This window comes from Lutra lutra, chromosome 1, assembly GCF_902655055.1.
Source record: "Lutra lutra chromosome 1, mLutLut1.2, whole genome shotgun sequence".
In the NCBI taxonomy this organism is placed as follows: domain Eukaryota; kingdom Metazoa; phylum Chordata; class Mammalia; order Carnivora; family Mustelidae; genus Lutra; species Lutra lutra.
In genome coordinates this window covers 201,866,255-201,881,727 of record NC_062278.1, presented here as the reverse complement: position 1 = coordinate 201,881,727, position 15,473 = coordinate 201,866,255, and the positions used below count along the sequence as shown (strand labels likewise).

The 15,473-nt window shown below is 58.3% G+C and overlaps 1 protein-coding gene across 1 annotated transcript; it reads left to right on the top strand.

Annotated features, from left to right (window-relative positions):
• The first annotated feature begins 1,475 nt into the window (after positions 1–1,475).
• ITIH3 (inter-alpha-trypsin inhibitor heavy chain 3) lies at positions 1,476–15,200 on the top strand. The gene is made up of 22 exons (XM_047692051.1): positions 1,476–1,614; positions 2,245–2,265; positions 3,610–3,776; positions 3,869–3,973; positions 4,248–4,410; positions 4,827–4,940; positions 5,685–5,810; positions 6,101–6,217; positions 6,450–6,618; positions 7,199–7,324; positions 7,569–7,750; positions 9,185–9,370; positions 9,535–9,674; positions 10,378–10,532; positions 11,223–11,240; positions 12,279–12,302; positions 12,588–12,623; positions 12,772–12,885; positions 13,277–13,481; positions 14,161–14,333; positions 14,542–14,653; positions 14,948–15,200. The coding sequence occupies exons 1-22, from the start codon at positions 1,522–1,524 to the stop codon at positions 15,075–15,077; spliced, it is 2,676 nt and encodes an 891-aa protein (XP_047548007.1). The 5' UTR covers positions 1,476–1,521; the 3' UTR covers positions 15,078–15,200.
• Positions 15,201–15,473: the final 273 nt, after the last annotated feature.

Below are 15,473 nucleotides of genomic sequence, written 5' to 3'. Positions count from 1 at the left end.
GGCCGGGCTGCAGGGCTGGGTTGCGCAGCTCTGAGAGGGGTCTTCTCTCTGCTCCTGGGGGTCAGCAGTGGGGCACGGGTCCCCGTCAGGCCCTGAGTGGGGCTCCAGCTGGCCGCAGGGCCGTGTAAGGATTCTGGAGGCCCGGGGAGCACGGGCACCCCAGCTGGCCTGCCACATGGGTGGTGGCCCCTCTGTGTTGCTTCATTTGGTCCCACATCCTCCTGTCAAGTCAGCAACTCTCTGTCATTGCTTCTGTGGCTCCTGTGGCTCCTGTCACTGCCAACCACGGGTCCCCTTCTTCCTCGTGGCTTCTGCTCCCTCATGGAGTCGTCTTTCCGCTCTCTCTCTGCTCCCAGTAGTCAACTCTCTCTGTACAAGTCATAGTTGGGTGCGGAGTTTTTGGCTGAGCCCACAGGACACCATCACATAGCTCAGGCAGCCTCCTCAACACCATTCAGCAGTCGCCCCGTGGGAGGGTCCCTGGGCTACTTTGCTCAGAAGAGCCTGTGTATGTCCAGCCCATGGCCACCACTCTGGAAGGTCTGGGGGCAGGCAGAGCCCTCGGGTAGCCCAGGAGAGGCCTGGGCTCTGCCTCTGAAGCTCCCATTGTCCCGGAAGCCAGAGCTCCAGCCTCCCTGGAGACCCTTTGGGGAAGGACTCTCCAGGAGGTGAGGGCCACTGCGTCCCTGGCCAGGCCCTTGGAACACAGGGATGAATGTGTGACATGGCCTGGCCCTCCAGGAGCTCGGAGTCCAGGGGGACGATCAGATCCAAACATGCAAGCCTCCTCCACGAAAGGCAGTGATGGAGCAGGTCCTCGGGGACCGGGAGCCTGAAGCAGGGCCATCTAGAGTCAGCTAGATGATGTTTCAGCTAGAAAGCATGAAGGCTTCTGGAGGCAGAACATAGAGCTGGCAGGAAGGGAGGTGTGAGGTGCCGAGAAGGGGCAGGCACACCAGTGGGGGAAGAATGCGTTCGGAAAAGGAGACTGGAGCCAGATCACAGGGAGGGCTGGAGCCCAGGAGCTGGGCTTTGTCCTGTCCCTCGAGCGCAAGAACCCGAGGAGTGTAATGAGCAAGAGCCACGGAGGTCGGAGCCTCGGGGCCATGGGCCTGGAGAAGGCTGGGGGCTTCTTTCCAGGAGGCCAGCCCCAAGGCCATGTCAGCGGTGCAGGTAACAGACAACAGTACTGAGACGCCATTGACTTTCAGTGTGACTCCACGCCCTGCGAGCCCACGCCCTGCGAGCCCACACCCAGGGAGCCCCGGGCCCACGAGCCAACACGCAGCGGTCTGTTTCCCCCCGGAGCCTCCATGTCCTAACGCTGTTGACTGTTGACAATCCCTGTGGGCCCCCTTGGCACAGGCGGATCCAAGGGCTGTTACTCCACCCACGCCCCAGTTCCCCCGGGGAGCCCCCCACCTCCCGCTCTTCCCGCCTGACACTGCAGGTCACTGACCCCACTCGGAAAACACCAGGCTCACCATATAAAGAGCGCAGGCTGGGCCTGTGTGCTCAGTGATGGCGTCTGCGTGGAGGCCCTGCCTCATCTTGGCCCTGCTCTCTGGCCTGGTGGCCTCTGGCTTCCCAAGAATCTCCTCCCGGCCCCTGGGGGTAAGTCTGTCCCATCTTTGCCATCTGAGCCTGTCACATGGGCAGAAGCAACAGGATGGACCGTCTTCTATGCGGGGAGAGGAGGAGGCAGGAGGCTAGGCAGTGAGCTGTAGGGGACAAGGCTGGGTATTGGGCTCTTAAATCTCCCTTGGCCTCCGTTTCCCCACCTATCAAATGGGCAAGCAGCAGAAAGGGCTCACCTCACTGAGGGGCTGTGCGGGTCCACACCTGAGACAAGCACAGAGGACTCCAGGAAGGGCTGAGCCGAGCCTCGTGGAGATGCAGTGGTGGGGGGGGCGGTCCTCAGAGAGGAGGCCTCAGGGCCTCAAAATCCAGAGAAAGGCAGGGTGAGTCAGAATATGTGGGATAGGGAGATAGCTGGTTTGGTTCTCCCAGCCCTGTTCCCCTGGAAAACCTGGAGACCTGCCCTACCTGGGCCTCGGTTTCCCCATCTACTCAGAGCCCTTCCTACTCTGAAGTGGCTCTGGGAGGGTCCTATGTCCAGAGGCCCCTCAAGAAGTATGTGTGTGGGAGATGATTGCTGAACCCTGGCCTCAACACAGAGCCTGCTCCCAGGTCATAGTGGCCTTGGCCTTGGACTGATTCCCGTGTTTGTCTTTGTTGTTGCAGAAACGGAGCCTCCCGGAAGGGGTGAGAACTTTCACCAGGCATGGGGTGGGGTGTGGCGGGGCAGAATGGAGCTGGTTGCCCAATAGCAGAAGGGGTGGGCCGTAATAAAAGGTCCCTCCCAGTCGGCAGACAGCTCCCAGCCCCCTGCCCTGGCAGACCCCATGCGACTCAAGACCCCTGGGAAACAGTGCCACAAAAGCATGCTTGCGGATCTCCTGGAAACAACCCAGGACTGCTCTTCCGCCAGCCCTGCCTCCTGTAAACACTTACCCAGCACTTGATGGTACCAGGCCCTGTATGCAGGGGATACACAGCCTCATGAGGGGACACACAGCCTCATGAAGCATCTTCACATCCTGCTCGAGCCAGATGTCTCCCTAGACTTTCCCTCAGTCCACCAGCCCCGCTGGAGAGAAGGTGTTGAGACACGAAGGCCCTCCCCACACAGTCCCCTTGGCATGGGAAATTAGTGCCCGTCTGGGGACAGAATCAAGCAATTACCAAAGGAGAGGAGGAGGGCTGGGGTGCATGTGAACGCGATTTCTTTCCAAGTGGAGGTGGGCAGGAAGAGCTGGTGCAGGTGCGCCAGGGCCAGAGACACGGGGTGGCTGGAGCACAGATGATCAGAGAGACGGGACCTGCCTGGAGGACCTCGGAGCCATGGGGATGACTGTCTTGAGGGTGATGGGGAGCATAAGAGGGTTTAAGTGGGAGACAGGGTCAGGCTTAGATTTTTATAAGACCTCCCTGGCTACAGCTAGCTGCATGTACACAGATCCAGAATTAAGGAGGCAGAGCAAGTGCCCTCCCTCTCCCTGTCCCCCTTCCCCCTCCTCCCCCTCTCCCTCCTCTCTTTAAGTGGGAGATGGACAGGGACAGGGTCAGACTTGACTCTCCCTCCCCCACTCCTCCTCCCCCTCCCCCTTGCCCTATTCTTCCCCCTCCCCCTCCTCTCCTTCTTGGCACCAACACATGCAATACCATCCTGAAGTTCCTTCTCATGGTGCAAAACCCTTCCCTGAGTGGCTTCTTGGTGCTGAGCTCCAAGGCAGACTGAGTTAAGGAGCCTGTGGGGCCAGGGAACAAGGAGAGACAAAGGCTGAATCAGACAAGGCCCCTGCCGGCCAAGGAGCCCCTGGTCTCCGAGGGAGAGAGAGGTGTTAGAAAGGACAGAACATTCCAGAACCAAGGTGGCTGATTGAATGCAAAGATGGAGGAGGCCGCCCGGGTTTCAGTCACAGTGCCTGGGAAACTGGAGGAGCTACTTACCAGACAGGGGCTCTGGGTTCTGCAGGGGGAGCCTGGGAGGACCAGCCAGGCTGAAGGCCTGGTTTCCCAGAGGCCGATCACTGTTCCCTCCTGCAGGTCGTCAATGGCATCGAGGTCTACAGCACCAAGATCAGCTGCAAGGTGACCTCCCGATTTGCTCACAATGTTGTCACCACCAGAGCGGTCAACCGTGCAGACACGGCCAAGGAGGTGTCCTTTGACGTGGAGCTGCCCAAGACAGCCTTCATCACCAACTTCACCTTGTGGGTGTCGCCATGGCCGCTGGCTCCAGGCTGGGGGTTGGGGGGGTGGGGAGTCTGGCTCAGCCTGAACCCCCAACTCTCCTTCCTTGTAGGACCATCGACGGTGTTACCTACCCCGGGAATGTCAAGGAGAAGGAAGTCGCCAAGAAGCAGTATGAAAAGGCTGTGTCCCAGGGCAAGACAGCCGGCTTGGTCAAGTAAGAGGGTCCCCCCGCACCCCGGCCTTGGAAAGAGTGTGTGGGCTGCAGGGGCTCTCAGAGATGCAGACAACAGCGGCCCAGGTTCTGGGTACTTTTATTCTTTCATGATCATAGCAAAATGTGCCCGTGTGCTTATGACATTATCCTACTTGGAAGTGGGGGCAAACAAGTCTCAGAGAGGGGAGGGTCTCTCCATGGGGCTGGACTTGAGCCAAGGGCCCAGGCAGGCGGGCTGGTGCAGTCTGCAGGGTGGTTTTTACACCCATTTCAGGGCCTCCGGGAGGAAGCTGGAGAAATTCACAGTCTCCGTCAACGTGGCGGCGGGCAGCAAGGTCACCTTCGAGCTAACCTACGAGGAGCTGCTGAAGAGGCACAAGGGCAAATATGAGATGTTCCTTAAGGTCCAGCCCAAGCAGCTGGTCAAGCACTTTGAGGTAATCAAGCACCCTGCAGACCGTGCTGAAAGGACAAGGGTGAACATGCAGGTGTGCGGGGAGGGGGGTGGGCTGCAGGGAAGGGCGCTGGGACAGAGCACTGAGCAGGGTCGAGAACGCAGAGGTCCAGTCCCAACAAGGCTGAGGAGCGTCTGAGCTGAAAGCCAAAGGAGACGCCTTAGTGCTAGAGTGCAGGGCACTAAATGGCAGGTGATGCAAGAGACTTGGGGTCACCGAGCTGTCTACAAGCCTCGAGGTCCTTTTCTTGGTGGGATACACGAGGCTTAGCCATTAGGAGTTACCGGGAGGCTGTCCCTGCTCCCTCACTGACCCTCTCCATCCCCTTGGCCTTGTCCTGGAGGCTGGCCTCTCTCTGCCTGTCGCTGAGTGACCCCTCCTACTCTTGTACGTTCCAGATCAAGGCAGACATCTACGAGCCCCAGGGCATCAGCTCGCTGGATGCTGAGGCCTCATTCATCACCAATGACCTCCTGGGCAGCGCCCTCACCAAGTCCTTCTCAGGGAAAAAGGTGGTGTTCTCAGGCCTGGGGGGAAGGCAGGGGCAGGAACCCTGACACTAAAGGGATAAGCGTGAAGCCCAGGGCTTGGCTGAGAAGGGGAGTGGGGAATACTCACCGCCATCACTTCTCCCTGGCCCCAGGTCGGTGGTGAGGGTGCTGGAGGCCAGCGCTGGTGCTGCTGTGATCTGGGGTCCCAGCTGCCTTGAGGATGGGGGACAGGGGAATCATTCATAAGGCCCAGTCTCATTTTACCTTGGGAAGTAGGCGGTGCAATTTATTGTCTATGTTACAGATAAGGACACTGAGGCCAGAGGGCGTCATTTAGATCTGCTGACTGCCCTGAAGGGTGACAGATAAAAGGGACTCTCTTGGTGCTGATGGTTGGTTCCGGTTCCCAAGAACCTCAGCCATTCCAGGGGCCTTTTTCATCATGGGCAGTGGATAAATAAATGTCACCTGAATAGCAAACCTTAGTCATTCAGGAATTCCTGGTCAATGCCCAAGGAGCATGTGCTGGGAGGGCTGGTGGTTTCTGCAGGGCAGTAAGTTCGCTCACTGGGCCCCCCATCTCCCCCCGAGGTGCTCAGGAAGGCCAAAGCATTTTGGATGGCAGCTGGACTGCCCAGGCGCCGCCCTCCTCCCCAGCCACCACCTTTGGGCTCCTCCTGTGGGGGCTCTGTCTCTCTCCCCAGGGAAGCACAAGGTCCACAGGCCCTGGCCAAGCTGATCGAGGCCCTCTGTTGCCTCCCCCAGGGCCACGTGTCCTTCAAGCCCAGCATGGACCAGCAGCGTTCGTGCCCAACCTGCACAGACTCCCTGATCAACGGGGATTTTATCATCACCTACGACGTGAACAGGGAGTCCCCAGCCAACGTTCAGGTAGCTGCCTGGCAGCCCCGCTGGGCTGGCTGGTCCTCTGTCCCCCCGAGGCGGTGGGGGCCGGCACAGGAGGGGCTGCAGTGGCATCTCATGCCCAGATCCGTAGTCCTCAGCCCAAGGCCAAGTTTCCTGCACGGCCTGGGGATGACAGACGGTCCGGAGCCTTCGTGCGGCACCCCATGGTGGATATGTGCAAGGACCGTTGTTTTCTGGAGCTGGTAAATGTCTGGGCTCTGTTCACAAGGGTCGCCAAGGGCACGTGGCCTCCTGTCTCTTTCTCCCCTTCCCAGATAGTCAACGGCTACTTCGTGCACTTCTTTGCACCTCAAGGCCTGCCAGTGGTGCCCAAGAGCGTGGTCTTCGTCATCGACGTCAGCGGCTCCATGCATGGTCGGAAAATGGAGCAGGTATTTGCTTCACTGCAGGGGTCGGGGGTGGGGACAGAGTTGTCTGTGAGGGAACAGAGCTGATGTTTCCCGTGTTAAGAGGAAGGAGGGGACAGACAGGATTTAAAGAAAGGGCACAGAGCGTGGCAAAGAGCCCAGGCCCCCGCGCCAGCCGGGCTGAGAGGACAGACAGCTGGCTGGCCACGGGCCACTCCCTCCCAGCCTCTTGTCTGCCGCTCTCTCTCCTTCCCAGACCAAGGACGCCCTCTTCAAGATCCTGGAAGATATGAAGCAGGAGGACTACCTGAACTTCATTCTGTTCAGTGGGGATGTGACCACCTGGAAAGACAACTTAGTTCAAGCTACTCCCGAGAACATCGAGGAGGCCAGGACATTTGTGAAGAATATTCAAGATCGAGGAAGTAAGATGGGAGGGAAGAGCCGATGCATCCTGCCGCGCCCCTTGGCCTCAGCCATCCGCCTCCTTCGTGCCTTGGGGCGGAGACTCCGCTGGGCTAAGCCCTGCAGAGACTAGCTGGAGCGGGGGTGGGTCTCAGGCTTGATAGTGGGGTATCTTCTCTGTGGGCTTGGGGAGCCCCCTCTTCCTTTCTCTAACCTGTGATGCTGGCACCCTGCTAGTCCCAGCAAGATGACACCACGGACAGCCTTCATCCTGGGCTGTCTTAGGGAGAATGACAAGTGACGTCACTACAGCTCCCCTCTCCTCCCAGGGAGCGGGTCTGGGAGTCCATCTGACAGTTTCCCAAACTGCTTTCACACCTACTTTCCGGCAGCCCCATGAGGCTGGTCCTTTCGTCCCCATTGAAAGAGTGAGTCATTCAGCCACCACTCACTGGGTCACTCAGTCAATACCTAATGAACACCGCCATGCATTGGCCAACAGCACCCTGGGGTCCAAGAGCGGGGCCTGCTGTCCCGACCTCCTCCACCCTGGTCCCCCGAGGACACTCTCTCACGGCGCTGTCTGTGTCTGTGTGCCAGTGACCAACATCAACGATGCGCTGCTGCGGGCCATCAGCATGCTGAACAAAGCCTGGGAAGAGCACAGAGTCCCAGAGAGGAGCACCTCCATCGTCATCATGCTGACGGATGGGGACGCCAATGTTGGTGAGGCAGGCGGCTCCGGAGCCTGCGTGTGGCGAGATCTCGGGTGGCTCTCCCAGTGGCCTGGGAGCCCTTCAAAGGCGGTGTCCTGTCTCCCCCTGCTGAGGACTACCCCCTTGCCCAGACACGGGCTCGTGGCCGTGACCCCACCATCTCTGCGTGGGCAGGAGTCTGATACCTCCAGTCAGAGCTGAGCCAGCTCACTGCTGGGCTGTGGCTGGAGTGAGAACACCCCTTTCTCCTGCAGGGGAAAGCAGACCTGAAAAAATCCAAGAGAATGTACGCAACGCCATTGGGGGCAAGTTCCCCTTGTATAACCTGGGCTTTGGCAACAATCTGAATTACAACTTCCTGGAGAGCATGGCTTTGGAGAACCATGGGCTGGCCCGGCGCATTTATGAGGATTCCGATGCCAACCTGCAGTTGCAGGTATGCCTTTTCTTGCACACCTCCAGGGGCGGGGAGCTCATTACCTCTTCAGGCAGCTGTTCCACCGAGTGACACATTTACTTGTTAGAAAGTGTCTCCTCTTGGGCTCACATGGACCTCTAGCTACCTCTTAGCCATCAGTGGTGGTTGATTTTGTCCTCGGGCTACACAGAATAGACTTGCTTCCTCCGTGGGATGGTCAAACGAAATAAGGGGTCGAATATGAATGTCCTATAAACTGAACAATTCTGTAGTGTAAGCATGCCCTCAGGGCGGCCTGGCGTGCTGTATATTTGCTCGGCTGCTATAACAAGGTACCACAGACTCGGGGGGCTCCCACCACAGAAATGGACTGCGTCGATGTTATAGAGCCTACAAGTCCGAGATCCAGGTGTGAGCAGGGCTTCTCCCCTCCGGGGGCTGTGAAGGCAGCGTCTGCTCCAGGAGTCTCTCCTTGGCTCATGGATGGCCACCTTCTCCCTGTCCCTCCACATCATCGGCCCTGCGTGGGTGTCTGTCTCTGGATCCGAATTGCTCCCTGTTCAGAAGGATACCAGATATATTGACTGGGACCTGCTCCAAAGGCATTTTTTAAAACTTTTATTTTTTTTTAAATATTTTATTTACTTACTTGACAGAGAGAGATCACAAGAAGGCAGAGAGGCAGGCAGAGAGAGAGGAAGGGAAGCAGGCTCCCTGCTGAGCAGAGAGCCTGATGTGGGGCTCGATCCCAGGACCCTGAGATCATGACCTGAGCCGAAGGCAGAGGCCTCAACCCACTGAGCCACCCAGGCGCCCCTCAAAGGTCTCATTTTAACTCGATTACCTCTGTAACCTCCCTAATCCCAAAAAAGGTTACATCTTGAGATCCTGCGGGGAAGGATCTTAACATATGGACTTTGAGGATATGCAATTCATCCCCTGACAGACATACTTCCACTTAAACTGAATTTGCTGTCTACCTGACATTCAAATTCAATGGCATATCCTGTATTTTCATTTGCTAAGTCTGCTGACCCTATCCTCCCCCGTGTCTACACCTCTGCAGTAGACCAACCCCTCATGCCTTCGCCTTATATCTCTTGACCCTTGTGCTTACGCCCATGTCACCTTCTCTTCTCAGCTTCTCCTCCTTAGCTTTCTCTTTCTTACTTTCTTTCCAGCAAAAGTTTCTCAAGTACTTTCTATGTGCCAAGAACTCTGTGCTTACCCTCTGTTCTTCCCAGGCTCTTCTTAGTTGCGGGGTGCAGGGGGCTGGGGGGGCACAAACTGAAGGGCACAGTCAGGGCCACAAGGAAGTGGAGATCGGGACCCGGAACTGGCTCAGCCTGGGGGATCGACACCTGGGGAGGCAGCAGGGGGCACCTGCCCAGCCTGTCCTCTCCATGCCCACCCTTGGACCTGAGATGACCAGGTCCCCCTTCTGGACTCCAGGGTTTCTATGAGGAGGTGGCCAACCCGCTGCTGACAGGCGTGGAGGTAGAGTACCCTGAGAATGCCATCCAGGACCTCACCCAGAATGCTTACCAGCACTTCTACGACGGCTCTGAGATTGTGGTGGCTGGGCGCCTGCTGGACGAGGACATGAACAACTTTAAGGCAGACGTTAAGGGCCATGGGGTGAGCTGGGCCAGGACCAGAATGTGTACTGTGGACGGGGGATCAGCACCGAAGGGGCTCTGGCCTCCCGGCTGACGGTCCAGCAGTGGTAGCCCTCGAAATGGGGCCACCTAGTCCAGGCCTCCAGCCCTCAAGCCTCTGGCCTCCTCTTACCCCCACCTCAGGCCACCAATGATCTGACCTTCACAGAGGAGGTGGACATGAAGGAAATGGAAAAGGCTCTGAAGGAGCAGGACTACATTTTTGGGAACTACATCGAGCGGCTCTGGGCCTACCTCACCATTGAGCAGCTGCTGGAGAAGCGGTGATGCCAATAACCCCTCCCATAGCCAGACCCCACCCCCGCGCCCCTGATACTACCCCACGCCCTACCTGTGCTTGCCCCTGTGCTGGCTGTGCTCTGGGGGAGCCCAAGAGGAAGAAGCCGCAGCCACTCCCCGGGATGTGCCCCTCCACGTGCTGTCCCAGCTGCCTTCCCCTCTTCTCAGCCCAGCCTCACGGGATGGTTTCCCCAGGACAGAGCCCAGCCTGACATCTGGCCTCAGCACTCTGTAGCCCACAGCCAGTGTGGGCCCACAAGGATGGGGAGGCTGAACACAACTGAAGGCTGGGACCTTGCCCTCAGCCCCCAGAAGGCGGAGCTTGGGCCCATAGGAGAGCGCTGTCAGCCTTCCTTTCGGGGGGCATGGGCCTATAAAGTCCCTGGAGCAGAGGCTGGGACGGGCTGAGCACTCAGCACAGGGACACTGTCATGAGTGATTATTGTAATGCCATGTCAAGCCTCTTCTATCTTATAGTGGAGAAACTGAGGCCTGGCCTCAGACACAGGCTGTCCGTCTGTCCCAAGGAGCTGGTGAACCAGTCTTTTCTGAGCACTTGAGGGTTCTACCCTGGGAAAAGGCACTCTCGGGCTGCCTCTGGGGCTCTTGGCCTGGTTCTGGGAGCCAGAGCAGAGGAGGTCAGGCAGGGAACTCTTCTCCGGCTGACACTCCTGTCCCTCCCCACAGCAAGAATGCCCATGGTGAGGAGAAGGAGAACCTCACTGCCCAGGCCCTGGACCTGTCCCTCAAGTACCACTTTGTGACTCCACTGACCTCCATGGTGGTGACCAAGCCCGAGGACAACGAAGACCAGACCGCCATCGCTGACAAGCCTGGAGAAGGTGGGCATGGAGAGTACAGGCCAGAACTCACAGGCCTTCCAGACCTGGGGCCTTGGGTGCCTAGAAGAGGAACAAGCCAGGCTGGCGAGACACAGCCTTGCTCCAGAGGGGCAGGTCCAGGGGCGTAGAAGGAAACCTGGCTGAGGTTTGGGGAGGGTGTTGTGGAGGGAGTGAAGCCATCAGCATGGACAGTGCGTGGGGGGTGAACAGAGAGGCCTCTGCATCTCTAAAGGGATATGAGTCAAGGGACACCTTACCCAAGGGGACTTCAAAGAAAGAGGCTTTGGCTGCAGCATGGAGGTGCTCAGTTAGGCAGGAAGAACTTCCAGCTTGAAAGTTGGGCCCAGAGCACGTGCCTGGGGATTGTGAGAGGAAAAGGCCTTGAGTGCTGGAGGCTTGACAGGCCTGCTCAACCAGACTCCACGAGGGGACTCCTAAGCACCCTGTACCTGGGTGTGGGGATGGGGGTTTGGCCGGGGGAGACACAGGAGGCAAAGATCTGGCCCAGGCCAGGCCCCTGGCCTCCAGGAGCTCCTGGCTCCAGGCGATATGCCCTTGGGGGTGGGGAGGAGTTGTCTGCTGGGAGGCCCACAGCCTGGGGCGGGGTGGACGGGCAGCAAGTCGATAGCACTGGGGTCGACACCAGGAGTCTGTGGATCCTAACACATTTCTCCCCTTTCTCCCTCACAGGGCCTGTGGACACAGAAGGTGAGCTTCTGCCAGCGGCTGGGTGGGTATCCCAGGATGGGGACAAGAGAGAACCAAGGAGGCCTTTCCAAGTGCTGAGGCCAGGGAGGGGCCCTTAGGACACCTGCACCCAGGTCCCAGTGCTGTTGCCAACCCAAGAGCCACTGCAGTCTGGGCTCTGCCCTCTCTGAGCCTCAGCAGGTCCTCGTGGGCAGTTTGGAGGTGGCTTTCCCCGACTAGTGAGGGACAATCAGCACAAGCGCTTTCCGTGACCTGCAGGAATGAGCCAATTCTCACGTCAGGCACTGACATTCCATTGATTCCACAGCGATCCTCTAAAGGAGTCCTCTCGTGGTTCCCATTTTATAGCGAGGAAACCGAGGCATGGAGAGCCTAAGTCAATTAGTTAGAGGACTTAGTCAGCAGGTGGCCAAGCTGGGACTTCAGCCCAGGCCCCTCACCGGGATTCACAGCATTCTCTCGTCATCCAATCGCATCCTCGACCCCAGCAAGCCACCCTCCCCCACCAGGCAGGGCCTCCCAGCCCCCACCTGCCAGCTCCACTGCCATTGACAGTGTCATCTGAGCAGTGCCTCTGGCCTGGCTGCCTGCTCTGCCATTAGTGCGGGGCTGTCAGAGGCCATCACTGGTGGGCAGACATGGACACAGGAGTGTGCATTGGCGGGGAGGGGTTCAGTACCAAGGACAACAGACAGCTGTGAGCTTCTGGGGAGAGGGACTTCAGGGGTGTGGGATGGCTTCTGCTGTGAACATTGTTCATGACAGAGAAGCAGACGATCTCGTGGCTTACATTTTAGCCACGTCACATTCTGCCTCAACCTAGAAATTACAGCCGTATTTCCACCGGTCCTCGAAAGGAGTTCCCTGGGCATGCTCCCATTTCTAAAGCCTACCCTAGAAATCACATCCCAATCCTCCACCTATCAGGGTTGGGGTTCCACTGGAGACTTGTGGCCCTAGGACAGGCAGAGGCATGGGGCTAGGGGAGAGGGCACCCTCTGACCCCACTCACAACTGCCCTTTGGTCTCCTTCCTCAGTGGCGCGCTCCATGGCTTACCTGAGTGAGTACAGGCCCGTGGCCACAGCCCCTGCCTCTCCCGAACCCCCCATCCCGCCCAGAGGGCACTGCCCAGAGACTGGCCCTGTGTCATATTCCCTTCTGGAGTCTTTGTGAGTCAGCTCTCTGGAACAGGCAGATGGTTGGGGGCCTGAGGAGATGGGGGTGGTTTGAGAGCCTAGGGAAGCAGGAAGGGGAGGGGCTGAACCAAACCCTGGTTGGGGGTCCTGGCGCCTCCCCCCAGCCTGCTTGCTTGGTTAGCTCAGCCTCTCTCCCTCTGCATCCACAGCCAGCTACCAGCCTCCTCAGACACCTTACTACTACGGTGAGTGCCCCCTGCTCCTCCTGGGGTGAGACCCGGGCCCTAGGGCCCAGCGACTCCTACCTGTTAGGAGTCTACCCCCTGGGGCCAAGATGGGAGGGGAGGTTCCTCCTGGAACGGTGATCCAGTCCTTTCTCTGATGCGCCTTCAGTGGATGGGGACCCCCACTTCATCATCCAAGTCCCGCAGAAAGACGACGCCATCTGCTTCAACATCAATGAAGACCCAGGCACGGTGCTGCGTCTCATTCAGGACCCTGTCACAGGTGGGGGCTGGGGCTGCGGCTGTGGCCAGTGCCTCACTCTGCCCATAAGGCATCCTCTTTATGTGTAGCTTACACCGTGAGGGCGCTGTCCAGAGCCACAGGCTCACCAAGGACCCCACTGTGTTGGAGAGATGGTCAGGATTGAGGGTGCTCGGGGGCAGCCTGTGTCTGGGAGATAGTTTTTCTCTGAACTCCACTCCTGGTCCAGATGGGTCAAGTCTGCAGCGTGGGTCCTCGGCCACCAGTGTAACCCAGGAGTGTCCAGACCAGAGAGGGCTGGCTCTGAAGGCCTGGTCTCACTTTGGGGACCCCATGCTGTTCCCCCTCAGCAACACTGGCTGGAGGACTCAGAAGGTCTCGCTGGTCCCTCACTGCCCCGTCCCTCCGGCAGGCCTCACAGTTAACGGGCAGATCATTGGCGATAAGGGAGGCAACTCTGACCCCAAGACCAGAAAGACTTACTTTGGCAAACTGGGCATTGCCAGTGCTCACATGGACTTCCGGATGGAGGTGACACCAGAGAAGGTCACCCTATGGAATGGAGCTGCACAGAGCACCTTCAGCTGGCTGGACACGGTCACAATCTCACAGGATGGGTAAGGCCTCCCATCAGGTCTCTGAGGAGCACTTCAGGCCGAGGGCCTGAGGAGCCTTTGAGGATCCCAGAAGATCCGCAGGGGTCACAGGTGAGACCAGTGGCCTCAGAGCTCAGCCCCTGCCCAGGGAAGGGTGACCGCATGGCCTCAGCCAGGTATGGTAGCTGGCCAGTTCACAGGACAGATCTTGAAGGAAGGGCTGTGCAGATGTAAGCATTACTTGGACCTACACACTGAATACACACTAATCCCCATTTTCTCCTTTTCTCGATGAGCTCGTTAACCGGAACCTTCTCAGACTGCTCAGCCTCTCTCCTCAAGTCACCCAGAGCCTAGTGGGGGACAGGGCTGTCACTCCCGGGGAAGCTCTGAGAGGGGCGGAACCTACCCCAGGTCACACAGGAAGCCAGTGGCTGAGCTGAGGCTCAATCCCTGGTCTCCAGACTCCCTGGACACCCCTGTTCCTACTTATGGGGGAAAAGGATGAAGCATCTCCTAGTACAGTGCAGAGTCAACACACATGAGGCACCTGCTCTCCAGCGCCTCTGAGATAGTTTCCAGAGTCTGTGTGCCCTTAGGTGCCGTGTACGGAAAAGGCCCTCCCGAGACGCCCTGGACGCAGATGCCCGGTGTCATGGCCACCACCGGTCCCACCTGCTGAGCTCCTCTTCTCTCCTAGGCTGTCCGTGACAATCAACAGGAAGAAGAACATGGTGGTCTCCTTCGGAGATGGGGTTACTTTTGTGGTCATCCTGCACCAGGTGTGGAAGAAGCATCCTGTACACCAGGACTTTCTGGGTTTCTACGTGGTGGACAGTCACCGGATGTCGGCACAGACGCATGGACTGCTGGGTATGGAATGTTCGAGCTTCAGATTTTTCAGGACACATGGCAGAGGGGAGACGCCCCAGGAAAGATTGTCCCAGTCACTCCAGACCCAGCATCCGACACCCTGTCAGCCTTTGCGTCAACCCCGGAAGGCTGGGGCCATGTTCCCTCTGGTGTTGGCAGGGGCTCACAGTGTGCAGGGGCCGACAGTGCGAATGTTTTTTGTTCCCAGGACAATTCTTCCATCCCTTTGACTTTGAAGTGTCTGACATCCACCCAGGCTCTGACCCCACAAAGCCAGATGCCACCATGGTGGTGAAGAACCATCGGCTGACGGTCACCAGGTGACGGGACTCCTCTGGAGAGCCCTCTCTGCCCACACCCGTGGGTCTGGCAGGCTCTTGTCTCCTGTGGGGCACCTACCCTCATTTCTCTCCAGGATCCTGACCCCCCTCTAGGCCCCTCCTAATCAGGAAAAGGCCAAACTCAGCTCCCTAGAAGGAGCTAATCATTTGATTTCCTTCTTGTCCAAAGTGTTCTAGAATGAGCAAATTCACACCCTTTTCCTGCTTGAAGTCCACGAGCCTAGCAGCTATCTGGTCCACACTTGCATCACAGGTCTCTTTCCTTTTTCCCAGGGGCTCCCAGAAAGACTACAGGAAGGATGTCAGCGTCGGCACCAAGGTCACCTGCTGGTTTGTCCACAACAACGGGGAAGGGCTGATCGATGGTGTCCACAGTGACTACATCATCCCCGAGTTGTTCTGAGCAGACGTGCCAGCTCCCATCCCGCTGAGACGGCTGGCCCAGCTCGCCTGGCATTGGGAACCGGCCCAGAGCAGGGCCCGAGGGAAGGCTGTGACAATAAAGCCCAAGGGGACGCTGCCACCAGCCTCTGCATGCCTCTGTGAGTCCCTGCTCCAGAAACAGACCATTAGGCCCTGAGGTGGCTCCAAGGAGGGGCTGGGGGCTAGAAAAGTAACTCTCTGGGCCTCTCCTCTGATGCCGGTGAAAGATGGGGTGGGTTGGGACGGTGCTTTGGGGAGCCAAATATCTGACGGTTTGGGAAGGAACAAACCAAGAACTGACTCTGGTGCGAAGGGGCTCTGAGAAGTCGAGAAGGGTTGAGTGCTTCCCAGAGTGCAGGAGGGTAATAAGGAAAGT

What these genes read in the sequence shown, in the direction of transcription:
- ITIH3 (XM_047692051.1), top strand. Translation starts at nt 1,522, where the DNA reads ATGGCGTCTGCGTGGAGGCCCTGCCTCATCTTGGCCCTGCTCTCTGGC. An exon ending in TTCATCACCAACTTCACCTT is followed by an intron (nt 3,777 to 3,868) that starts GTGGGTGTCGCC and finishes CCTTCCTTGTAG; the next exon opens with GACCATCGACGGTGTTACCT. An exon ending in ATGGTCGGAAAATGGAGCAG is followed by an intron (nt 6,218 to 6,449) that starts GTATTTGCTTCA and finishes TCTCCTTCCCAG; the next exon opens with ACCAAGGACGCCCTCTTCAA.